This window comes from Plecotus auritus (genome assembly GCF_963455305.1).
Source record: "Plecotus auritus genome assembly, chromosome: 4".
Taxonomy (NCBI): Eukaryota; Metazoa; Chordata; class Mammalia; order Chiroptera; family Vespertilionidae; genus Plecotus; species Plecotus auritus.
Window position 1 is genome coordinate 6,957,765 of NC_137775.1, and position 26,681 is coordinate 6,984,445.

The 26,681-nt window shown below is 44.3% G+C and overlaps 1 protein-coding gene across 1 annotated transcript in view; it reads left to right on the forward strand.

Annotated features, from left to right (window-relative positions):
* NOX3 (NADPH oxidase 3) overlaps positions 1-26,161 on the forward strand; it is a gene marked incomplete at both ends in the record, with an annotated part of 53,099 nt that extends 26,938 nt beyond the window's left edge. The window contains 4 exons of the mRNA XM_080664177.1: positions 4,235-4,397; positions 14,027-14,173; positions 18,156-18,280; positions 26,035-26,161. Coding sequence (XP_080520303.1) covers positions 4,235-4,397; positions 14,027-14,173; positions 18,156-18,280; positions 26,035-26,161 — 562 coding nt within the window. The remainder of the gene's footprint in view (positions 1-4,234; positions 4,398-14,026; positions 14,174-18,155; positions 18,281-26,034) is intronic.
* Positions 26,162-26,681: the final 520 nt, after the last annotated feature.

The following is a 26,681-nucleotide window of genomic DNA, read 5'->3' on the forward strand; positions in this document are numbered from 1 at the left end:
GAGAGAAACACATCGACTGGTTGCCTCCTGCACGAGTCCTGACCAGGGTCCGGTCCGGGGAGGAGCCTGCAACCCAGGTACATACCCTTGACCAGAATCGAACCCAGGATTCTTTTGTCTGCAGGCCAACGCTCTATCCACTGAGCCACACCAACTAGGACAGCATCTGCTTGTTTACATCTCCCTCCCCCCTAGAATGGAAGTTCTATGAGTAAAGCACCATATCTGTTTGGCTCACTTTGGTGCCCCAGGGCTAGAAAAGGCCCTCACTCTTAGTTACATCAATAAATATGTTGGGAATAAATAAAAACGAGGCGTCGTAAACAGTGCAGCTTCCCTTTATTTGTTCAATTCGTTTGAACAAATATATGTGTGCCCGCACAAGTACTAGCAGTAAAACCAAAAAAAACTAGAATTTGTTTATATCTTAACCCAGGAAGAACCAGCATTTTATTGGGGCTCCTTAAATGACTTTATCTCTCAAAGGTGTTTTGAATGAAATTAAACACTTGGGGGAAAGAACCGTGGGTTTTCACTGCTTTGGATCCAGAAAGGATTTAATCCAGCCCCAGGGAATCAGTGACCTAGGAGCCCAGAGGAGAAGCAACCCGAGGTGAAGAGCAGGGCCAAGAACCTTTCTCTGAGCCCAGGAGAAAGGGGCGAGCTCCTTTAGGAGACTTGCGCTCCTACAGTAAAATGGAAGACTTTCTCCGAGTAGATTCTGGAGTTTTCTGCAGTTTGACCTGCCTCTCGGAGCCAGGGCTCCAGCCTCAGACAGCGTGGGTTCAAAGCCCAACTGTGTGTGTGGTCCTGAACTGCCGAGCCTCCGTCTCCCCATCTTAAAATGATGATAATAGCAGTACCTGAGTCCCGGGGTTCTTTTCCCAGCCTTACAAAGGGATCAGCATTCTGGAGAAAGGGGCTGTGCGTAGATGATTAAGAAGGAGTCCGTAAAAAATATGAAAGATATTTTTGAAAGGCATTGGGGGTCAGAGGAGCTTCCAGCTGAAGGAGCTAGAAGACTCTCACCTTGACCAAGGAACCTGCTTTTATTAGTACAATTTGGCCCAAGGCAAGGTGGAAATATACACTTCAAAGGGTACAGTATCAGAGGGTATACAGAAACATTGTCAGGTTGGGGAATAGGCTACAGCTGTTCAGGTGTTTGGCCCACAGGAGGCAATACAATGCCCTGAGCTGTCTGGCAGTTAACAATCCTATCCAGGTTTGGGGGAAGTGCCTTTTAGCCGTTTCCAACAGGTAAACTACATGTGACTCAACCCTGTTGAGCTACCCCAGCTTCACCAACCTTTTGGTAAAACGCTTGTAATTATTACCAGCTGGAATTGGTTCTCGGCACCGGAGGCTTTGTTTAGGATTAAATGTGACAGTCCACGTAAAGCCCTTAGCAGGATGCATAATAAAAAAAAGTTATCTGAGTGGAAGGCACAGGAGGGTGGGTGGGTGGGAAGTAATCAACCAAAGACCTTGAATGCATATATGCATAACCCATGGACACAGACAATAGGGTGGTGAAGGCCTGGGGCGGGGGTGGGGGCAGGCTGGAGGGGGTTAATGGGGAAAAAGGGAGACATAAGTAACACTTTCAACAATAGAGATTTTGTTTAAAGTTAGCTATTATTATTAGCAAAATAAGAAAGGTCACTTACCACAGAGATGACAGCAAAGGAGTGATTAGATAAGGAGAAGCATACGGGTGAATAAACGTCTCGGGTTCAAAGAGACAAGACTAGCTCAGCCAGTGTGGCTCAGCGGTTGAACGTCCACCTGTGAACCAGGAGGTCAAGGTTCAATTCTGGGTCCCAGATTGCAGTCTCAATCCGCAGTGTGGGACGTGCAGGAGGCAGCCAATCAATGATTCTCTCTCATCAGTGATGTTAATCTCTCTCTTTCCCTCTCCCTTCATCTCTGAAATCAATAAAAAGATACATTTTTAAAAATAAATTGGAAAAAAAAAAAGAGGCGAGATTAGAGGTTGATGAGGTGAGTCGGGGAAGCTGCTGGCCATAAGCAACGGGGGTGCTGGAAAGGCAAACTGCCTTCTATGCTGCATTGTTAGAAATTCTCTGTATCCCCGTCAAAGAGGAAGCAGCTGAGCGAACTTGATAAACAGGAATTTGGGCAAAGGAAGCCATCTCAGGGTCATGAGAGGTCTTGAGAAATGAAGACATTTTGGTCCAAAAAGAATAATTAACGTGTCATGATCGCTACCGTCAAGTATTTAAAGGCCTGAAGCGCAGGAAAGAGAAAAGACCTGATGTGTGTGTCTCAAGAAGACAGGAGGGGCGCGTTGTCAGAAGATACTTCCATGAGACGTGGGGAAAAACTCTCTCCTTAGAGCTGCCCCTGAATGGAGCCAGGTGCCCTGCAATTTACTATCAGAAAATGTCAGCTGTCAGGGAGGTGGAAGGAGGGACCCCTATATTAGCAGGGAAGAGGGGCTGAATATTTTTTCCTGCCACTTCCAGCTTAGGTTCTCAATTCTAATTATGCAGAAATTTGTGTATTATCTGTTTCTATGGATTATGACACAATTCTTCTTTGGATTTCATTGTTATCTTTTCAAATCAGTGTCATATAAATCCCAAATATGACTAATTATAAAAACAATTACCAATAGGACATGTTAATCCATGGACAGTTTCACCTTTTCTCTCTCAATGCCCCTTCTCTAATTATTTATGAAATAATCTGCAGTGGGCTGAGATACTGACGCTTTCTGGTTAGTGACCTTTTATTTTTATTCTTCCATTTCCATATATCCATATGTAATAAAGCCTTATTAATTAAGATTAACTCGGGGAGACTTCATTTGAATTATTAGGAGGTCTGGCAGGTGGAATATTTTTAAATAAACTCAATTGAACTTTCACGGCACATCCTAAGCCCAGTGGGCCAAACTGGGGTGCCTTCAACAGACACCCCTTAAGGAGTCGTTATGAATAGCTTAGAACCCTTTTAATTAGCATATCTTTGTTCATATGTAAATGTGTGCTTTTGGAATAGTTGACTTTTTTTTAATACATTCTGCTGACTGAAATCTTTTAAACATTCCCTTTACGATTTATTCAATAAACTGTTAGCAAACAACTGCGTGCTGGTGTGAGGCACTGGGATGCAGCAGCAAGCAAAGGCTGACCCAAAACAATCTTGCATGCACACCCCCAAAACAAGTACAAAATTGCACCTGTGACGAGGGCTGCAGAGGAGGGTACATGGCGCTGTGAATTATAAAAAGCGGGATTCAGCTAGTCTAAGGGGTCCATGAACCTTCCCCGGGGTAGTGATGATGGGGGTACGACCTCATGAAAGGGCAGCTATTCACCCAGTCAGGGGAGACGTTGGGGCAGAGTATCCCAAGTGATTACTTGGAATATGATGTGCAAAGGGCCTGTGGCACAATGGGGTACTGATTATTTTTAGGAAATGACAGAACAGCCAGCGTGGAGACCTGGTTGTGAGACCTGGAGTGGCATCCAGGGGCCAGTCCCGTGAGGACCATGTGAAACACAATTATATTTACGCAGTGAATATGCCTTCTCCTTATCAAGACAGGTTTGCTAAGCAAGGACACACCAGTGCCAGCCTGGCCTAATCGTCACAGATTTTGAGTTTGCACAATGTAAAATAACGGGTTTTAGAAAGTGCACGTAACTGACAAATGATCTCAAAACGTTTTGCTGATGTCAAACAAGTGGCTTCCATTACGCTAAAATTATATAAGTAGGTGGTACCAAGGTGTGAGACCGAGTGAGTAAAAACAGGGGAGAGAACGATGATATAAGGAAAGAACAGATGACCTTGGAAACCCCCTGGAGGCCCCGCTTTGTTGCTCTGGTGGCAGCCAGGAGGACAGAGGAAGGAAAGGCTCCTGCTACCTGGCTTCATCATGCCTGGAGCCCCAACAAGCTTCTAAGACCTGGAAGAGCGCCCCGGGGAAGAGGCCTGAGCTCCAACCGGGGAGTCCGGGCATTGCCCCTCCAAGAAGGACACCTGGTCCCCCTACGCTCTCCCCCCGCCCCCCAGGTGGCAGGCCTCCTAGGCTCGTGCTGGTCCCCGCTCCAACGGGGCGCCCTGCCGCACAGAGCCCGCTCCCTGCACACTCGCAGGCACAGCGCCTGGGAAGCGCTGGTTGGGTGGGGGGCGCCCTGAGCGCAGGGCTCTGACCGCACCCCCCCCCCCCCCCCCCCCGCGCGGGGCGCTCTGCTTGCAGGCTGGCCGTGGACGGGCCCTTCGGGGCCGCGCTGACCGACGTGTTCCGCTACCCGGTGAGCGTGTGCATCGCGGCGGGAATCGGGGTCACCCCCTTCGCCGCTGTCCTGAAGTCTCTGTGGTACAGGTGTTGTGAGCCGCAACCCCCGCTGACGCTGAGCAAGGTAGGAAGGACGTCACGGGCTCACCCTCCCGCGGATGAAAAGGCTGAAAAGGCTCCCCGGCCTGATCTCTATCATCGCCGGTTCTGGGGGAGGATTTTCATGAACTCGGAGGGACACACCCAAGGATCCTTCACTGTGCTTATGTTCTTCAAACCTCCGTTTAGTATTGCATTTATGAGAAGGGTTCCGTCTAATCTTGTTAAAGACGACAAGACATGAATTCTATTGCTTCATGGCCATTGCAGGACATGTAATTGCTCATGTCAGTGAAGTGCGGCCGGGCTGCAGGTGGCCGAGTGACCGGGCCGCAGGGAGTGGCATTAGCAGGCTGCCTGCCCTGGTCTCTTCAGCTTGTAAGTGTGCAATTCAGCATCTTCCTCTCATGGACTCCGGGTCTTACCGAGAAGCGAACGTGCCGTCACTGGGTTCGGCTTGCTTCCTTGGTGCTGCCATCCCTCCCCAAACCGCCCTTTCGCCATTTCTTGTGTGTTCTCTGACGAGATGCTCATGGCTGCCTTCCTTTCTCCGTGCTATGCGGAGACTCTGTCCCCGGGGTAACCCTCCTAGGACCAGCCGCAGACCCCAGAGCTGTAGAACGGGAGCCTTGCTAAAACGGAGTGGTGTCAGCTAGGAGGAGCCAGGAGGTCAGGTGGGCCTGGTTCTGGTCCTACCTCTTGTCTGGTTGACACTGGAGCAGCCGTTTCCTCATCTATCAAAGCCAGATGCTTGGTGAGATCAGCATGGCTCAGTGAGTGTTCTATGGCGCATTATCATAGGACTAGAGGCCTGGTGCACGAAGTTCGTGTGTGTGGGGGGGGGGGTCCCTCAGCCCAGCCTGCACCCTCTCCAATCTGGGGCCACTCGAGGGATGTCCAACTGCTTGCCTGCCTGCCTTCTTGATTGCCCCTAACTGCTTCTGCCTGCCAGCCTGATCACCCCCTAACCACTCCCCTGCCAGCCTAATCACCCCCTAACCACTCCCCTGCCAGCCTAATTGATGCCTAACTGCTCCCCTGCAGGACTGTTTGCCCCTAACTGTTCTTCCCTGCAGGCCTGGTCACCCCTAACTGCCCTCCCCTACAGGCCTGGTCACCCCTAACTGCCCTCCCCTGCAGGCCTAGTCCCCCCCAACTGCTCTCCCCTGCAGGCCTGGGTCCCCCCCCCCCACAACTGCCCTTCCCTGCAGGCCCGGTCACCCCCAACTTCCCTCCTCTGCCGGCCTGGTCACCCCTAACCGCCCTCCCCTGCAGGCTTGATCGCCCCCAACTGCCCTCCCTTGCAGGCCTGGTCCCTCCCAGCTGCCCTCTCCTGCTGGCCATCTTGTGGCAGCCATCTTGTGTCCACATGGGCCATCTTTGACCACGTGGGTGCAGCCATCTTGTGTGTTGGAGTGATGGTCAATTTGCATATTACTCTTTTATTAGATAGGATATGGCCCACTAAAGAACTTCAGAAATGCTAGGACAGATCGCACCCTAGCAGAGTCACAGCATCCGTTAGCCTACTGAATATCTTCTGTAGGGAAGAACCTCATTCAGTTTGCTTCCCCCACCTGCCCCACGCTTATTCATCCATGGGAGCTTTCTTCACCTCACATTTATTAGGGCATATCACGCATTAATAAGGCAACGCCAGGCCAGGAGATCACTACAGCTGGGGCTGCCAATTAAGAAGTAAAATTAGCTATCATTTCAGGGACTTCCAAGTGACAGGTGCTTGCACACATTTTCCCATTTGATCATTATAATCTTCCCAACAACCTTATAAAGTAGATAACAAAAGACTTGTTTCTCAGATAAGGAACCTGAAGCATTGCAAGACAAAGGGACTTTCCTGAAAATACATGGATACTAAGGGGCAGGTTCGGGATGCAAACTCAGCTCCATCTGGCGCTTTCCATGACATAACCAGCACATGGTGGGCAAGCCTCCTGCCATGGCAGTGCGGGCAGACTGCGGGGCTCCTGGTCAGAGACTCCAGCTCAGCCTGGTTCCACTCTCACTAGAGGCATCACCTTGAGTGAGTCAGTGCTTCTCTTTAAGCTGGATTTCCTGATCCATTTACTGGAGAAACAGGAGTCCATGCCCAACAGGAACGTAAGCACAGAGAGTTGGTGAATATTAGAATCCAGGTCCTTCTTGTGCTAACGCCCATCTTCTTTCCTCTACGCAATAAATTTAATAAAGTGTCTTAGTCTGTTTGGGCTGCTAGCACAAAACACCATCGCTGAGTGCCTATAACCAACAGGCACTTATTTCTCTAGTTCTAGATGCTGGGAAGTCCAGGGTCAATGCGCTGGCTCACCTGGTGTCTGACAAGAGCCTGCAGGCTTCCTGGTCTATAGACAGCCGTCTTCTAGCTAGAATTGTCCTTATCCATGGCAGAAGGACATGGGTAGCTCTTTGGGGTCTTTTCTTTTAATCAGCAGGAGTCATGTTTATTGGTTTGCCGTTTGCAAATCAATGAGGAAAAAAAAAGATATAGACATCTAGATTTATTATAAGGGCACTAATCCCATTCACGAGGGCTCCACCTCTATGACCTAATTATCTCCCAAAGATACCCCCTACTCCAAACACCTTCATGTTTAGGATTGGTCCCAACATATAAATTCTGAGTGGACACAAACATTCAGTCTATGGTACAAAGCAAGAAAAACAGCTACTGTTTTAAAATATATATTTATTGATTTCAGAGAGGAAGGGAGAGGAAAAGGGAAAAGCAAGATAGAAACATCAATGATGAGAAAGAATCACTGATCTGCTGCCTCCTGCACGGCCCTTGGCCAGAATCGAACCTGGGACCCTTCAGTCTGCAGGCCAGCACTCTATCCACTGAGCCAAACCAGCCAGGCATAGCTATTGTTTTACATATTTGGATCCCACCGCCATGCTTTGTTAGGGTTGATGATAATTTCAAGTCCTCCTAATCTTTTCCTTTCCTCTTGCTGTCTACCAGATAAAACCCCCTTAGAGACATGTCTCCTTGCTTCATGGTTTTCATTACACTAAAACTTACATTTCATGTGACCTGATGATGATGGATTGTCTCACTTTCATTCACTTATTCACTCAATGAATATTTATTTATTTAGCACCTAGTATATGCCAGGCCCTCTCATGCTGATATGAAAAGCGCGTAATTCTCCTCACACCAGACTTATAATTCCTCACCCTTCTCTTAACATCCACCTCTTTGCCTCCTGCATGTTCAGGCAATATCTTATTTCCCTTAACTTCTTTAGTTATTACACACACACACACACACACACACACACACACATACACACACACTATAAATTTTGAATAAATCAATCAATGAATAAATGTCTATGTGCCCAAAAGAATAAACAAATGGCTTTTGAGCAATTCTCTATAAGAGTCTAGGTTACTAAGGTTAATTCATTTTTTTTTATCTAACCAGAAAGACTGTTTGTTCAGTAATTTTATAATAAAAATAACACATCCAATTATTTCACTACAAATAGAGTGGAATAAATCTTATAAAACCCCACAAAATCTTAAAGTCCATATAGGAACCCTCGAAATCTTAATACTGCCTCCCCTCTCAGCAGTCCATTGTTATTCCTGGGTGCTGTTATGGGGTGTCTGAAGGCTGTTTCAATGGAAGGGCTAGGCAGTTAACACAAAAGTATAAAACAGGGACATTGGTCTTTATTCCAAACACAGAAATTGAAAATAAAAATACAATATTTTATATAACATAAAAACTGTGGATAATATTGGGTCAAAATTCAACTGAAACTTAAGGTAGAAATAATGGTATATGGGAACTAAACGCATAGAATCACAAACAATTTGAGGGTCTTAACCTCCTAGCTTTGCACATGACAACAAAAGTCAGCATCTGTACCTGGAATGGAAGTGATTTGTCCAAAGTCACCCAGCCACTGAGTCAGGGTGGGAGATGTGTTTCTGATTCCTACGTCATGAAAGTGAGATTCCACGCTATTGAAAGTTTAGGCCGAAAATTACACTGAAGATTCACTTCCTTCGAATCTTCATGCACGAGAAACAGTTGAAGAAGTTTCTCTGTTTGTTTTTTAATTTATCTTTATTGTTGGAAGTATTACAGATGTCCCCTTTTTTTCTCCATTGACCCCCTCCACCAAGCTCCTGCCCTCTCCCTAGGCCTTCCCCGCTCTGTTGTCTGTTATGAGAAGTTTCTGTGTTTTAAAGCAAGTTCATGTGTGTGTGAGTTCGGCTATCACTAAGCTTGTGTAACTAATATTTGTCAGGGCCTCCCACATGCTTTTGAGATAGAATACCACTTCTTCCAGCTACACTGTCAGCATCTATAGAATTTTTTTAAGTGCAGCAGAGCGGTATATGTTTATCTAACAGCATCTTCACAATTACAGACCTGGGCTCTAGTTTTCAGATTGTTCTCTTCTGTGACAGGAAAGAGGAAAAACAGCGCTGGGGTTCAGAGCTGGCATTTTAAACCTAAATGGTTAACTAGAGTGGATTTTTCCTCCCCTGGTGAAGCACCAGTCGGCACAAAGGCATACGTTTTTTTGTAAAAAGCCTCATGGTGCAAGTCTAAAATTTTAAACAAATTGCACCAAACTTTTCTCTGTTGTTCCCACTGCAAACCATTTTTCTTCACCCTTTGCCTCTTCCACGTTATTGTAGTCCATGTCTAAGGAAAATGCAAAATAGCCCAACAGGATGCCTGCTGCTTCTGTCCAATCATGTGTAGCATTTCCTATTTGAAGTTAACGATTTCTTCCTAACAGTCTCTTATTTTTAAAGATGGGGCGGGGGGGGGGGGGGGGGGGGAAAGAAGTGGTTTAGAGGAGACTTCCCAAGAAAGCAGAAGAACAATAAGTATAATAATGATGGCTTGCCGTGAAGAAAATGCAGGAACAGTGTAATGTATGAAAGGAATACTTTGAACCCAGGAGTAAAAACCAACCTTCACTTAGCAGAAGGCAGACTAGAGCAAAGGCTCCTTTGAGATGAGGGGAGGGGTATGATTGGTGGACGAGTCCCTGATGCAACATGGAGGAAGCTGGGTGCTGAGGCGTATAAATGCCCCATTGCCATAGGCGCCCTCCAGCTCCTGCCCAACAGATATGATTAATTCTACATCACACTCAATTTGTGAAAAGAGCTTGAAAAAAATTAGGACAGTTTGCTTGTGCAAACTGTCAAAATGATGAATGAAACAGGTGTGTGCACGTGGGGAGGGCGTGGGAAGATTGCTGACATAAATATATTGGCTTCCACATTGTAGCTCGCCCTGATGTCACAGCCGTGTAGGCAGAACTGAGAGGAACCAGAAGAGTGGGTTCATTTTCTTAACTGCATACGTAATCCTCAGACTAGAATAGAATAGGTTATAGAAAAACCGAGGTAATCTAATTTCTTCATAAATGGTCTTCCTTCATCAGCTCAAGAATATACAACTGTGCTAATGGGTATTTATAGTGTGTCCCATGCAAAATGGCCTTTGGGTTCTTCACCTAATATAATAAACAGATAATTCAAATAAAAAGACAGCATGGGCCCGTGGGAACAAGACAAAGAGGCCAAGAATGGCAAAAATCCATACTCTACTTAAATATATTAATGGAACAAAGGAAGGCCTGCTCTCTTTTCTAATGAATGAAAAATGCATTTAATTGAATCTGTTTAGTTTGAGAAATCATTTACTTTCACTTTCCCTCACACTGGAGCTGTGGCTACTCCTGGAATTGATCATGGCTCCTGAACACGTGGAGGGTTCTAATATCTGAACAGGGAGCATGAGGCCACGTTTGCCTCTCCAGAGACACGCATTCTTCTCGTCTTTCACCAGATGGTATCCAAAGACTTCAGTCATCCATCAGACCTCACCGTTGCCTTATGGGTGACCAGAATTAATATTTCTAATATCTTGGTTTATTAACCATACAAGACTACAGTGGCCTTATAAAAGAATCAAATAAAATACTCAAATAGTCAAGAATCTTCCTTCATTAGTCTTCCCCCCCAAACTAACCAGCACCAACACCTTGCTCTCCAGGGGGTGCACCACTAACCATTAAGTGCATCTTATTCTGTTCCTTTCCCCTTCATTTGCATGAACATCCTCATCGATGCACAGATGCAGGGTGTGATTTTATTTTTGCAGGGTAGGGAGTGAGAGGTGTGCCCTTTGTTTTATTTTTGTTTTCATTCTAACATGGCTTGGAGCACATTCAGTGTGGATACCTGCTGATTGACTTTATTTTATTTAATGCCTTCACAGTGTTCTGCAGTAAGGGTATCTCACAATTTTGTCACCATTCTATTATTAATGACATTTTGGTTGTCCAACAATTATTATTAACTCTAAGTGGAACAGAACAAGGCACAAACATGGTCAGTCCTTGGTCACGGGGCAAACCAGCAGGATAGCCATGAAATAGTTACCATTAAGGAAAATGGCTTTAGAAAAAAGTCTTAAGGACTACACATGATTGATAAAGTGTGGTCTCAGTCTTATAATGGTCAACCAGAAAAACAATTTTATAAATATATTTCTTTAAAACTGGACGTGGAAACCGCATTAAGGAAGCTTCTCAATAAGACGAAATAGTTGCTTCAAAATCTGCTATTGTGTTCATCCAGGATGACTTGGCAACAACAACAACAAGGAAATTAAGACCAGGACAATAATAGCTACCATTGGTTAAGTACAGCATTATGCTTTCTAAATATCAGGCACAGTCTTTATCTTTTCAGAGAGAAAAGTTTTCTCTTTGGAAAATGGTCATGATTCCCTCAATGAAAAGTCTCCATCACCTTGTTGGTTTGATGCTTCTGTCAGTTCTGTTATTTCAGACAGGGTGACTTAGTTGGCTCAGGCTGCTGTACCCAAAATGCCATAGACTGGCGGACATAAACAACAAACATTTATCTCTCACGGTGTTGGAGGTTGGAAGTCCAAGATCATGGCACCAGTATGACTGGGTTCTAGTGAGAAATCTCTTCCTTGCTTGCAGATGGCCACCTTCCCATGTGCCCTCATATAAGAGAGAGTGCTCTTAGCACTTCTTCTTCTTGGACCCTAATCCCATTATTAGAGGCTCCACCCTTATGACCTCATCTAAATGTAACCACTTCTCAAAGGCTCACCTCCAGATACCATCCCATTGGGTTTCAACATAGGAATTTGAGGAGGACACCAACATTCAGTCCGTAACAATGGGGAACACAGAGTGCTGACCAGGAGAAGGCAAAGCCACATTACAACTCCATGGTGGGTGGAGGCATTGACCAAGGTCAAGGGCAACTCGGGCACCTATGAAACTCCTCCATGTGGTTTCAGCACACATGGAGGACAGGAATGATTCCTGTTTGAAAGGAAAGCTAAGATGGCAAGATGGGGCATTTTTCCAGTAAGAATGATTGGGACTGGATTTGACAGGTTTAAAAAAAATGTTTTGGTTTGTTATTCCTATATGAATGTCTTTTAAGCATGTTCCTTAAAGAGTGGAATAACAGAAAATGAAGTTTGTTCTATACCAGCTGTCAACATTAATGTTCTTAGATAAAGCAACCTTCAGAGGGCAGAAGGCGGGGGAGGTGCATCGGTGAGAACTGCATTGAATTCAGCAGTTTTTCTATTTCCACGGGGAGCAAAGCAAGTTAAAGGAAGGGTTAAGGTTTGCAAAGAATAATTTTGATTGGGCATTGCACAGAGTGAAAAGAAAGAAGAAAGCGGTATCATCACCCACAGAGAGTGTACCTTCTGCCTCCATCCTCTGCCTCCTGCCTCCATCCTCTCATCCTTCTCCCCACCCCCACCCTACACCCACCCTATACCCATAGCCCCGTCTATTCTCAACACAGCAGCCGGAGTGATCCTGCCCTCCTGGACCTTCCTCAGATCACGGCGCTGCCTGCTGGACACTGGCACCTGCTGTGCCCTCCCCTCTCACTCCAGCCATCCCGTCCTCCTGGCTCTGCCCTGGCAGGTCCCACCCAGGGTCCCTTCACGCCTTGTTCCCTCCATCTGTAGAGTTCCTCCCTAACTATTCCACTCCCTTGCCTCTTCTACATCTTTGCTCAAGTGTCCCCTTTCCTTGGCCATTTGACTTCATATTGCAGCCCTTTCCAGCCTGTTTATGTTTCTCCATTGCACTTACCACTGGCTGATATATTCAATATTTTATATCTTAATGTATGGTCTTACTTCTCCCTCTAAAATGCACACTCCATAAGGACAGCACATTTTTGTCTCTTTTGTTTGCTCTTATAGTTCCAGAGCCAAGACAGTATTGCCATAGAGTAAGCATTTAATACATGTTTGCCGAGTCAACAAGTGAGTGGATGAATGCAATCACTGTACTTGTGGGGGTTCTTGGGGCATCCGCCTAAAGGAACCATTGGCTCAGTTTCAAGCTGAAAAGAGACAGGCACTCCTTTTGGGGGGTCAACACGCTTAGAGATTACCATTTGTCCTGCAATTAATATTCAAAATGCCCTTCCAAGTGGCAGCTGTCCAACAAATATATAAGCCCTAATTCTTAAGAGGAAAGGTCTTACCATCCCTAGCTTCTGCTCTTCCTGACTGTTAATATTGACACTCCCTCCTAAACCTGGAGAGAAAAGGTAAGATGGTTAGCCTTGAAATATATTCTGTGATTTTTTTTTTTCCTCATGAATTTTACCTGTTCATTAACGCTCGTCTATAGCTTCCATTATAGGATGGTGAGCTTGCAGGCTGGTTGGGGCGGGGGAAGGGAGAACGCTCACAATTGGAGGAGGTATTTCCTGGTGGAGCTCAAACCAGCCCCTGGTAGACTGTTAAGGAGTAGAGATGTGTCTCGTGGGGGAGGGGTTGCAGGAACAGTAGTGGGCAAACAGGAGGTAGGAGTGTGAGAAAAATCAGGAGAATTAATAGACCTATCTCCTGTGGTTTCTCCTAGAGACAATTATCTAAAGCTCAGAGCACAAAAACTAAGCCTGTATTTTTAACAAACCCAAACTACTTCTGTCACATGCCATTTGCTAATCAGAGAGGTGGTTTTTTTGTTTTTTTTTTTGTTTTTTTTAATGTTCCTAGGTATAATTTTATTGTAGCAGTTGGCACACGACCATAGCCACCACCCACCAGCCTCCTTGGACAATGGCATGTCTGGCGGAGGGGAAACTCCTGGCCTGCAATTTCCATAATCTGCGCCCTCCGGAGGCCGAGCTGGTGGAGTGGATTAGCGCACAAGCCTTTGGGGTCTCCGGAGAAGAGAGTTCAAATCCCCAGCTTAGGTCATAAGTAAAGATGAAGGGCTGGGCTGACAGTTTATCCGCCTCTGGGAGCCGTGAAAGGCACAGCTAGTTATGATTATTAACCTCGTTCAAAAGAAGCACAGCCAGGAATGTGGTGAATTGATTTTCATCCAGCGAAACTGGCAACAGCCAACAGGCTCCTGACTCTCAATTCACTCTGGGCTTTTTGAAATGCTCTGTGAATTTTTTCAAAAGAAATCACAGTGTGACTGTTCCCTGGCAGAGGGAAGCATGTTATTTTGCAGAAGTGCCCATTTGGGCTCAAATAATTTAATGGAGATAAAGTAGTCTGCGATTATCAGCACATTGTGAAAAGAGGGACAAATCCGTTCTCGCCTCTTCTCTCCGCAGGTGTATTTCTATTGGATTTGCCGGGATTCCAGAGCTTTCGAGTGGTTTGCTGATCTCTTACTCTCCCTGGAAACACGCATGAGCGAGCAAGGGAAAACTCACCTTCTGAGTTATCATATATTTCTTACAGGCTGGGATGAAAACCAGGTATTGATAAGCCCGAGAATAAGCAATATTGTCTGTCCTAGAGCAAAGAGAAGAGGAACAATTTCAATAATGAGCTAGATAGCTTTCTGGTTGCAGAAAACTATAAGAATTATGTTTTTGTTTTTAAAAAGTAAAGGAGAATAACATAAAACCAAACTAGAAAGAGCGATTCAAATCGTAGCGATGAAAACAACCTACAGTTAACATTCTGAGGAATGGGAAAGAAGATAGGAAAAGAGAGTGGTCAGTGGAAGACAATCCCAACTTTGAAAACCCAAGAAAAATTATGTCACTGAAAGTGGCATCTGTCATTTTAGTGACATCAAGTGAATATTATTGGCTGTATTGTCGAGTTGAGCTCCTAATTGGTTCTCATTCTATGCTTTTGAAGTTAAGCAGAAAATAAATTCCTTGGTGTTTAGAGTCAACATTTTATATTGTAAAGTATGTGAGCTTCTGCAGAAAATGATCATTGCGAGCACACGACTTATCTAAAGGTGCTTGTTTCTTGAGGCGCACTTAGCAAGTGTGTGCACGGATGTGTGTGCACGGATGTGAAATCACCAAAGACCAAGACTATCTTTTGTTGTGGCAAGTGTTCTGCAGTGTATTGTGTTAGAAATAGTAAGGTTGAATTTACCAAAAATAAGGTCTATCCAAATGTGGCACTACGGGAGTGTAGCAGTGTTGTGGATATTGAATGATAATTATTAAATTTTAAATCATTTTTTAACGCCTCGAACATGGCAGGTACAGTGATGTGAGGTCTGTTATGAAGGGTATGTTCTCAGGGGCACTTCTGTAGCAGCTCCTATGGATACTTAGCTTCGGAGAGTGTGTGAGTCCAGGCGGCCTGTGTTAATCACTCAGTTCATGAGTGAATGCACTCTTGTCAGCTAGTGAGCTCTCTCTCTCTCTCTCTCTCTTCCTCTCTCTCTCTCTCACACACACACACACACACACACACTGTATGTATAGGACATCACTGTAATTTTGCTCTGCCTCTGCATGAGTAAAATTTTGCTTAAATTCAGAATCTCACTGAATTTTTAAGGTCTCATTTGCAGTCGGCCTTAAATATTTATACTTCTGGGATAATTTAAAATATAGGTGTGTGTTTTTTTTTGGGGGGGGGGTAGGGGAGAAACTAGGCTTGAAGCATCTCAATAAATTAGTGTTAATTATGTTTTCCAAACAAACATTTTCCTTATTAGTTTTTCACTAACGATCCATTTGGTGGAGTAGAGACAGAGCCTTGGTCTTTGCTCCCTAGTACCCTGCTTTGCTCTTCTACAGGGAATTGCTGTAAGGGTCCCCTCCCATGGGGGAGACTGGGGCTCTGTTAGATTGTGTGACAGTGCAACTTTGCCCTGTCCCATCTCTGCCCCTTCCAAAAGTGTGCTAGAACATGTCCTTTTTTTTCTGAATACAAGTACATTAAAATAATGTTCCTAAGTTTTTGCCATGACATGTTGGAAATATTTGAGATGCTCAGATTCCAGGAATAAAATAATTGATGCGATCTGTTGGTAAGAAATCAAGAGGCTGTTTTAGAAATAGCCAATTGTTAAGCTGAATTCAACAACCTCATCGTGGCAGAATGACAAGCACAGAAGGGACAGATGGAAAAGGTGTTGTGAAGGGCAAATCAACAGGGTTCGGAGATTAATTGAGCATTGGGCGGAGAAATATGGAACAGATACAGTTCCAAAAGCTCGAACATCATGATAGATTGGCAGCTCGATGGTACCACTACAAGTAGGAAAGGCCCTTTTTTCTATTAAATAATGCCCAAACTTAAAGTGCTAGTCAGTTCTTTAAGTCCCTTCTGACCTGATGGCAACCCACTTGTTCTCTTCCATGCTCATCATTTTCCTCTTGTGCTGGAGCCACCAAACCATGGGTGGTCTCCTATCCTGCTGTCAGCTCCGTGTCTGCCCGTGTTTGTCCCCTCTCCCTGACATGCCCCTCCCTGCTGCCCACTGCACAGAATCATTCTTTAAAGCCCAGTCCCCTGAAAGCCTTCCCCAGTTCTCTTGGCCAAAATCACTCAGGGCTTCACCAAGCAATTTGTTGACTTCACCAGAGCGCTTATTTCTGTCTCTACTACAGAGGACTGTGGTCTGACTCCTAGTTATGCATGTGACCTGCTCCCCTTCAATGACCAGTTCCTCCTAAAACAGAGACCTTCCCTCTTCTTCTTTGTACCTCCCACTCGGCACACACTGCCCACTTATGGGCTCACTCACCTCCTGAAGTCATAAATTATTTGGGAAGATTCATTTTTAGCTATTTTGATCAATTTGAAGGAACAAAGAATTCTTCACAATAATATGTTTGGGGAGCTCGAGATGCAGGACTCTACTCAGGCAGGAAGAGGAGGGCTTGGGAAGAAAGTCTGGATTCATCTTTGTAGATGATGCTAAGCAGGACCTTGGAAATGGAAGCTCTTTGGGGTGTAATGGCCCCCAAGAGGTGCAGGGAGCTTGAGACTAGAGGCAGCTACCTTTTGAGACAGGACAATATGATAGGAAAACAAAACTTAATTTTTCTCCCTTGAGTCAAAAGAAAAGCCAGAGAGAAGTAGAAGAAATGGGATTCTATAATGCAAATCAAATCAGGAGGAAGCAGCGTTCGGCCACTGGTAAAGAAGCCAAAGAGAATCAGGCCTGAGTTGGTCATTAGATCTGGCACTTTATCAAAAGTAAATTGACTCTGGCATCTTCTTTGCCCACAGCAGAAACCAGCTCACTATATGGCACCCATCAATCCTGTTAAGCAAGCGGGCTGTGGGGATGCCAAACTGCCACACTAACCTGGAGGCTAGTACCACTCTGACTTTGGCTCCAGTCCTGATAACAGGGCTTCTGCCCATTTATAAGGCTCAGCCCTTACCCACTACCTCAGCTCTTATTCCTGGACTCTTGTCTTGACCTTCCTGCTTCACTCTCTGTCATGATAAACCTGCCCTCCTCACCATTTCTCTCTCTCCTGGAGCCCTATTGCCAAACCCACTTCTAATAGCTACCTGAGGTCAGGACTCGCCTGATGCCAACTTCCTGCAGCCTCGATTCCACCATGGTCTGCCATTGACTGGCCTGTTAGGGCACGGCCACTATATTCTGCTCAGCCTCCCTATTCCTACCCCTGGCTGCTTTCTAGACTAATAAGAGGCCCAGCCAGGGAAGTCAGGTGCACAGCAGGAACCTGGGGCAAGAGTTGGGCCTAGCAGGGTTGTTAGCCAAACTGGTCAGGAACAAGAAAAGTTAAGATGTGAGCACCCAAAGGGAAAAAACAGGTGAGTTCAAGAGCTGTGGAGGGGTCTAAAGGATGAGCACAGGCAACACAAGTCCCAGGAGGTAAAAAGCCAGGAAGCTACCAGAATTCAACAACAAAAAAGGCATCACTAGGCATTGCTATGCCCAGGCTTTTACTCATTGACCAGCAGTTACCTGACGCTTGGGTGCATTCATAGAATCTGAAGGCAAACAGCTGGTCACAGAGCTCCAATTGGGCCCCTTTGTTATGTTTGGCCACCGTGTCCTGTCTGCCAGACTCAGCATCCTCCTGGCACTTGAACCCAGACAGTGGCCTTCACATCCTTTCAGCCCAGTAGGCAGATCTGATTGTACGGTCTTCTTCTTGGAAGTTTCCTGTCACTTTCATCTGCCAGTCCCCCTCTCAGATCCCCAAGGTTTAGCATTAAGTGAATGGAGACAGAGGCACTGATTGATTTTTTTAAAGTTTGGCAGGGGGAAAAAAGGAGCTTAATGCTTGCTTACTCTTAACCAAATTTACTCTATTATTCTCATTTTTTAGAGAAAAATCTTCCTTCCAGGCTCATGTTACTGTACATGTACTATGTGGGAGGTGCCTTGTACTAATAAATCTACAAATGAGCATGATTACTTTATCTTTTATTTAGTAGCAGATTCCTATTTTTTTTTCTAAAAGTCATCTGATACCACAATTTTTATTGCAGGTTATTCACATAGCTTTACACTGGGATGAAAATACTGACGTGATTACAGGATTAAAGCAGAAAACCTTCTACGGAAGACCTAACTGGAATAACGAGTTCAGGCAGATAGCCTACAATCATCCCCGGTAAGGCCCTCTTCCCCTGCCCGCTGGGAGCCTCCTTGGAGAAATACAAGTTGCTGCTGAGGTGGACAGCTCTCGGTCATGCTGGCTAATCTGCAGCTGGCTGATCTGCAGCAGTGGGAATCTTCTTTAGAGATAAAACGTTGGCCTTAGAAAAGGTGGTCATGGGATATTTCAGGAACCACCATGTCGGCTTGACTGGCTTACAACACCTGATGATTAGCAATTATGTTGATCCCTTTCACACTTAAACTCAATGACAGTATTTCTGAAACTATCTATGTCTTCTTTGGTGTACGTAGTTGATCTCTAATACCCAACGGGAGAATTCACTTACATCCAACTGTAAACTCTACCTAGCATATCCAACAAAGCAGACAAGATGTTGCAAGACCAAGGAGGGATTTCTCATGGTGGTTAAAGCCCAGGATATGGAGCCCAATGCCTGGGTGCCAATCCTGGCTCTGCCATTGCTACCAGTTTACTTGGACAGGTTACTTATTCTGCCACTGACTTAGTCCCCTTCTCTGTGAACTACAGGTAATAATAGTGCTTACCTCATAGGCTTCTGTGAGGATGAAAGGCATGAGTATGTACAAAGAGCCTACAATAGACTTTGAATTCTGAAAATGTTGGCTGCCCCTACACCCCCAGGCCAGCCTCCTCTGAGCCCTGAAGGTCACCACCCTTCATCTCACACCCACCAGGTACTTGTCCAAAGGCACAGACTGGATCATTTTATCTGCAGTTTCCTTAAAAAGAGTATGTAGGTTAGAAAAGAAAAAATTATAAGTAGAAAACTAACAAAATGTTACAAGCTCATATGTTACAGCCACAACCAGGTTTTTTGTTGTTGTTATTTTCTCCTTTTGGGAAAATATATATATTTATTTTTACTCAGTTTTCAGTGATCATGGAATGAACGTTCCCACTTTGCAGGCTGTTGAGGAAGACACATCTTGGTAGTAAGTTCTTATAGACAGGATTCTTCTTTATTAAGATTGTCCCTATTGACTTCTCATATTATATTTGTTTATTTTTGTTGCACATGAAGTTTGCAGCCCAGTGGGAAAGGCCTTTCAAGCCAAATTATTTCATTATCTCCCTTCCTTCAGAAGGTGTAAACCAGAAATAACAGCATCAAGAGAGTAAAACTGAGTTTGCACAAACTCTGCCCCAAAAAAATTGTTGCATGGTGCTGAGAAGTGAGCGTGCCTGGTTTTGCAGGGAATGAGGAATGGAGAACAGTGTGAAGGTGGGAAACTACGTAGCTGCCACTTTTCTCATTGCCCTTGTGAAGGGTGTGTGCATTCCTTTTCGGAAGCCGTCATCAAAGTTTAGTCCATGAATGTCTTTAAAGCCCCGTGGAATTTTCTCCGCACACAGAGTTTTCAGTGGGAGCTCTCTTCCTGATGGATGACTTCACTCTTCCAGAGAAGAACAGGCCGCCAGGTCTGGATGTCACTGAATCAAGCCTCTACAGCTCACTTCCTAGCCCAAATTTTAAAAACAGCGTATTTGTAATAGCCTTAGACTCTAGAACACCCCAACTTGTTATATAGCTTCAACTATCTATGTCATTAATATTAGACACATGTTGGCAAAGAACAATAATCATTATATCCCTGAGTGCCAGCTCCATGGAAGACGAGTCCCCAATTAAGAGCTTAGCACCACCCTTCCAAAAGACTTTTCAAATGACCTCCTTAAAATAATTTTGTTTTCTGCTGAGGAACAGAAGATTTATGTTTAATGAAGCTTTTAATGAAGAAATCTCGGAAAGAGAATGCCAATAAAATCTAATTTTTAAACAAGAAAATTTAATATGAAGAAGTATTTCAATATCCTGGCCTTTGTCCAGATATAAATGAAATACACAATCCAATTACGGTTCTATACAAAGGACAAAGTAACATTAATTTTCTTCAAGATGGTTATTAAAGAGATAAACAGCATGTTTTCCCCTGATTATGTCAAGGATACGTTTGTTCCCAAGACTACTCGGCTAGTCTTACAAGGCAGGTCTGTCTTGTCATGAGCTCATATCTTTTGGCAAAGATGGGTCAGAAAGAATTGGCGGGTTTGTTAGTGGCCTCAAAAAAGGTTCTTTGTTCTTGAGGGCCTTTGAAGTGGGCTCCCAACCATTTCTATTCATCAGCATGAAGCTGGGGATTCTTAGGGCTTACTGTCTTAAAAACATTTACCTGTTCACTCAAAGCTAGAGATTGCTCTTGTTCTGAAAAGGAGTTAAATCAAAAGAATAAAGGGAAGAAGGGCAAAAATATTTTTTATAGAACATGAAAAACAGCACCAAAGCTTGAAGGGAAGAGGATCAAAGAGAATAGTGCAAGCTATACAGGAACCAGAAAATTGCAAAACTAACAGTAATAGAAAAGCAAATTGATGGGCATCAAAATGAATGGAAATAAGGAAATGGGGGGGGGGGGTAAAAAGATCAAAGTCTGAAAGTTGAAAATGGGAAAGTGTATTCTGTTGTTTTCATTTGCAATTAATTTTCATAATTATGTCAGCTGTATTCAACAACACAATACGTTCTAAAGGATCAACCAATAGTAAGTGGATGTATAAAAACTGAGTCTTTGATTGGCGTGATTGACATGCATGTGACAACTGTGGTATACTGCTTGTTAGACAAGCACAGAAAAGTGCTCTAAACACAAAAACAATGAAAATTATGCTCTCGGTTAAAACTCAGTAAGTTAATTAAATACGTACATTGATGTCTACCTTTTGAATCTATAAAAATGTGTACCTTACAAATATGGAAGTTATATTTCATTTTTTGTAAGCATTTTTAATATGTTCCCAAGCTTTAAACAAATAGAAAATCAGAAAATCATTACCAGGAAGGTCTACAGAATGAAAATAAATATTTTTTGTCACATCCAGCTACTTTTTTAATAAACACATATTGTGCATATACTCAACCTTTTGGATGTAGGGATCAATTGTTTTTAATTAATTGAATAAAATGATTTTCCATAGGACTTCAATCTTTGATCTTATACTTCACATAATATTTATGGTTTGCCATTTGCAACTTATCTACTAATAACTTCACCATGCCTTATAGGCATGAAACCTTATATTATTAATTACCATAAAAACGTCATAACTTCAGTAGAAGTGCTTCTTTCATCTGGAAGTAAACAGTAAAGAATAAAAGAGTAAAAGCATTTGTTAGAAAAGTTCAACCCAGCCCAGTGATGAGGGAAGGTGATTGGGAGCTTCTAATCCAAATTGCAAGAATGTATTTTAGACCACCCATTGCTTTCAGAAATGTAAAAATACCTTTGTGCTAAAGTGAGTAAATGTGTCCATCTGGAACCACAATTGCTTCTGTGCACACCCTCCACTTCCCATTGGTACGTGCATATGTGCAAAGTGTTTTGAAATGATAGTTTAAAGAAATTTAACATTCTGATTATGGCATACAAGGCCCTCTGTCGAACAGGAATACTAAACATCCATTATAGAGCTAAAATGTTCAGAATATTCAAACAAATAGACTTCAAAGGAAATCCCACACATGACAAATTATAGCTTCATGAGAAAAACTAATGCCATCTTAAACTTATGACTGGACTATTGTTTGCATATTTAGGTAGAATTTTTTCACCAGAGGATACCAGCTCTTCATTTATAATCTAGAGAAGATTCTATGAAAAAAAATTACTGGCATTACTCAATTTGTGGTAGGTGGGATTAGGGAAGTGGGTGAGCCAAGGTAGATTTATCATTGCTCTGCAAAGTTTCTTTGGGGATATTACCTTTCAAATCATGAGATATGGCAAAAATATTAGGATATTTCTACCTGAATGTGTGTGTGTGTGTGTGTGTGTGTGTATGTATATATATATATATTAGTGTCTTATCAAAGAGGGGGAGGCAACAGGATTGGCAGAAAAATGGGTCTACCATTTCCAAGGATCCAGTGCTACAAGTCAGCTATTTGCACTGACATCCTCAAGGACAGCAACCGTTTCTGTGCTCCTCAGAGCTGAGCTCAGTGACCAACTGTTACTCGATGAGTAAAGGGGCAGTAGGAAGGATGAGGAAGTAAGGACAAGAGTCCTAACTCCAGCCAGAGAAGATGGGGTTGGTGGGAAGAGGGCAGCAGTGCCACAGCAGTGAGTAAGCTGCCAGAGCCAACTGTGGGTTCTTACCAACAATGAGGAGTTAGGGTGCAGAGAGAAGTAACAGGGCAGGCTGCTACCCCTCAGTTGGGAGATGGATTAAAAAAGAAACAGGCCAACACAATGATCATCTGTGGTTACAAAAAGGAGGTGTCTTACAAAACAGAAGTGTGCTGTGGCTCATTTGGAGGCATTTGTAATGAAAAACATCCTCTGGGAAAGATTCCCCCAAAGTCGTGTCCATTGTCTGATAGCCAGTTTGTAGCTCTCACTGTCTCCCTTCTCAGCCTTCATAAATTCACAGGAAGCTTCTGTTTATCGATTTTATTTGCAGAAAGCACTCAGGGTATAAAGTAATTTGATTTTTTTTAAATGGGGTTTAGGGTCTGCCCCTACAGGGTTATAACTTACCAAGCATAAAAGCCAGCACATAAAAACAAACATACAATTTAAAGAGAGAAGGGCTCAAGGCAGCAGGAGCTGAGAATCCAGGAAGACAGTGGAGTGACTCGCGGGCGCACCCATCTCCCGTATATCTGCTGGCCGGAAATCGCCCAGTGGGTGACATTTCCAATGCCTTTCATGCATGGCGTTGCTGAATCGTTTTTTGAAAACTGCATCCACCCCACAGAGAAAAGATGATAGTTATTTAGCAAATAAGAGAGGAGAAAGAGGATTTTCTTTATAGTGTAGCAGAGTTAAATACAACGCTGTAATGTTAACCGTCTTTGCAGCTTGTGTAAAATTTGTCCTTTTCTCATCAAAGTCAGCAGCTCAGGCTGATCTAATGCCACAACCTCCCGATCCAGCTCCCACGTGTGCAAGCTCGGCAGGCTGTAAACAGACGAACAATGCCTCGTGTTTTTATACTTCCTCTACCGAGAATCTGCTCTTGTTCATTCTAAGCAATCGTGGGTGATTACATTTTATAGATGAATTTTTTTGTTTACCCACCCCATTAGGGTTCTGTTGCACTTGTCCATTGCCTCGTAAAGGAGGGGAGGAAAAATACATCCACATCTGTGTCTTAACCACTGTGGGCGGATTCTGGGCTGTGTGAGTCGCAGTTCGCATTTGTGACAAGAAATCTCCATCTTTGAAATCCCAAATGCTGAGCAGGGTAACCGAGGCAAGCACAGGAATGCCCTGGGTGGGGACAGGAATGCACAATTTGCTGAAGGACTGGCCTTTGTGCCTTCGTGGAAGGTAGACAGTCAATGGCTTTTGTGAGACTTAGTTGTGCCGAGTAAGAGCCACAACTTCAAAAGGGACCGGTAGCTGGGAACTGTGGGGACACCAGTGGGCCACCTGGCAGCCAGCAATCAGAGCCCTTTGAAAGGGAGTCTTCCAGGCGGAGCATCAAAGGGCGGCCTCAGCTGCTGCGCGCATTGCCGCGGCTGCACAGAAAGGGCCATCTGAGCCTGGTGGGAGGGGGCCGGTGGCGATCTCTTTGGTGACACCCACGCTAATGGAAAAATATCACCACCCACAACAGCATCTTTGAACCCAGATGCAAGGCTACCTCTGGGCATGAGGCACAGAGCCACGCTGTGACGGCTCACTGACCCATCTGTCATTCAAAAGGTTTCAGTCCAGAGCTCAGAAATCCTGGTGACAGCGTGTTGATCCGGGAAGTCCCTAATCTCCATCTCGGGGATAACAGCGCACTTCATCTCTTCTGGGCAGCTTTGGAGAGCAGGCGGACATTGTGTGCGTCATAACGTGAGCTGTTTCTGAGAGCTCACTGTGTGCCCAGCATGGGGCAGAAAGCTGTACCTGCGTGTCTAACCCTCACGGGGGTTCTTGGAGCTAGGTACGATAGTGCTCCCATTTTATAGTTAAGAAAATAGGGCTTTTCCCCCAATCATCTGAGGTGAGCACTCTTGGTGCACCCCTTTAAAAAAAAAGAAAAAGAAAAGAAAATAGGGCTTTGAGGAGGCATTTAATGAGCCCAAAGGTGATCAGCAATAAAATGGTGGGACCAAGAGCACTCCTAATTATTGCCTTCTATTACACTTGCTTCAATAAGTCATAAACTCATAGTTTTCAGTAAGAAATAGTTCCTGAAAAAAGTACTTTCTCGAATGTAGCCATGGGAATGATGTCTTTAAAATAAGACTTATATAGTTTAAACATACCGTCATTTACAAATGAATCCACTTGGTATGTTTCTTTGAAGATACAGTGTTTGAAATGTAATTGAACCATCAATTTCTGCCATGGATATTATTATGGTCCTGGAACACATCATTTAATGCGGATGTGATACAGGGCAGAGAACCATGTTAATATATGAGCTAAGTAGAATGAGGCTATAGAAGTGCTTCCTAACAAAAACTAGGTCTGAAGAGCAAGAGGTGGTGTGGTGGGCAGAGCCTCGCATAGGAAGAATTCCTCTAAGGCAGTGCTTCTCAAAGTGTGGCCCACACACCATGTGCCTCGGGGTCACCTGGGGGCCTTGCTAAAAATGTACTCCTTGACCTCAAGACTGGGAACCTAAGTTTTAACCATCAGCCTAGATAATTTTATGCACAGCAAAGTAGGAGAACTGAGTAACTAATTAAAGTATGTCAGAGGTTGGAAAAATGCTGTAAGGAATAGCACAAAGCAAGACAAGGGAAAACCTGGTCTCTCTAAGTCCATATAGGGACTAGCCCCTCCCATCTTCCAGAGATAACCTGAGTTCTTTCGCTGACGGTGTTGTTTACACATCAGCAAGGTTGGCAGTAGCAATGACTAGGGATTTGAGCATCCCTGGGACCGTCGCTATATGCAAAAATACCTCTTCAGCACAGTTTTCTGAAATGCCGTGAATTACAGAGGACAACTTTTGGGTGACCACATTTTCAGCAATATCTTTCTCCTTTCCAACTCTTCTCTTTGGCCTTCTTTGAAAACTAAAGTAATTCCAGCAGGAGAAATAAACTAGGTTGTTAAGACTTTAGTATAAATTGTATTAGCTATTAAAAAAGACAGGTTTGAACAGCATCTGAGTAATAACTAACACTTTTTAAATCTTTTTGAATGAATTATCGTACTTCACTTTCCATAAAACATACAATGTAGTCATTATTACCTTTGTTTTGGAGACTGAGGTCCAGTGTCTTGCCCGAGACCACACAGATAATAACCATTAACTCATTCCTTCAATAAACGTTTATTAATTATCTACCGTATGCCCGACACTATTCTAGGTGGTGGGATTACAGTAAAAGATGAGAAACACAGACCAGGTTTCTGCTCTGAAGGAGCTTACATTCTACCATCCAAGAAGATGTCAATCAAAGTTACTAGAACAAAAATCCAGGCCCTATCACCTCTGTATTGAAACTCCCTCCCCAGTCATTATGACCTTACCAGCCTCAATCTTCTTTGCTTCACCTACCTGTGTGAATTAGGGCATAACAGAACCCTGGGGACCTTTGGGAGACCATGGTGATGAAATAGGAAAAGAGAATCTGAGAAAAAAGGAAGTGCATGTAGAAAAATCAATAAGTAAAGTCACAACCACAACCACATCCCAGCTTTTGCAATTCTGTCTTGGCTTCTGGCCAGCCTTGACCTGTGTGACCTTTATTTCCTCTTTCACCCCTCCTGCAGCAGCAGCATTGGCGTGTTCTTCTGTGGACCCAAAGCTCTCTCAAAGACCCTTCAAAGGATGTGCCGCTTATATTCATCAGCAGACCCCAGAGGGGTCCATTTTCATTACAACAAAGAAAGCTTCTAGACTTGGGAGATAAAAAGTGACTACAGCCAAGCCAGTGTGGCTCACTGATGGAGTGTCAACCAATGAACCAGGAGATCACGGTTTGATTCCCAGTCAGGGCACATGCCCGGGTTGTGCCCTTGGTCCCCAGTGGGGGTGTGTGCAGGAGGCAACCAATCAATGATTCTGTCTCATCATTGATGTTTCTATCTCTCTCCCTCTCACTTCCTCTCTGAAATCAGTATGTACATATTCATGCTTGAATTCATGCTTGGGTGCATGAATTCATGCTTGGGTGGGGTCTGGCCGGCGCGCCCCAATGGGGGCCCATTGGCCAGGCTGGCAGCGGGGAGGGGCTGTGGGTGGTTGGGTGTTGGGGGCTGATCAGGGCCGGGATCAGGCTGGTTGGCTGCTGCAGTGCGCATCATAGCCACCAGTCGTTCCAGTTGTTCTGGTTGTTCTGCCGTTCTGGTAGCTGGCGCGCGCACACACACACACACACACACACACACACACTAGAGGCCCAATGCTCAGAATTCAT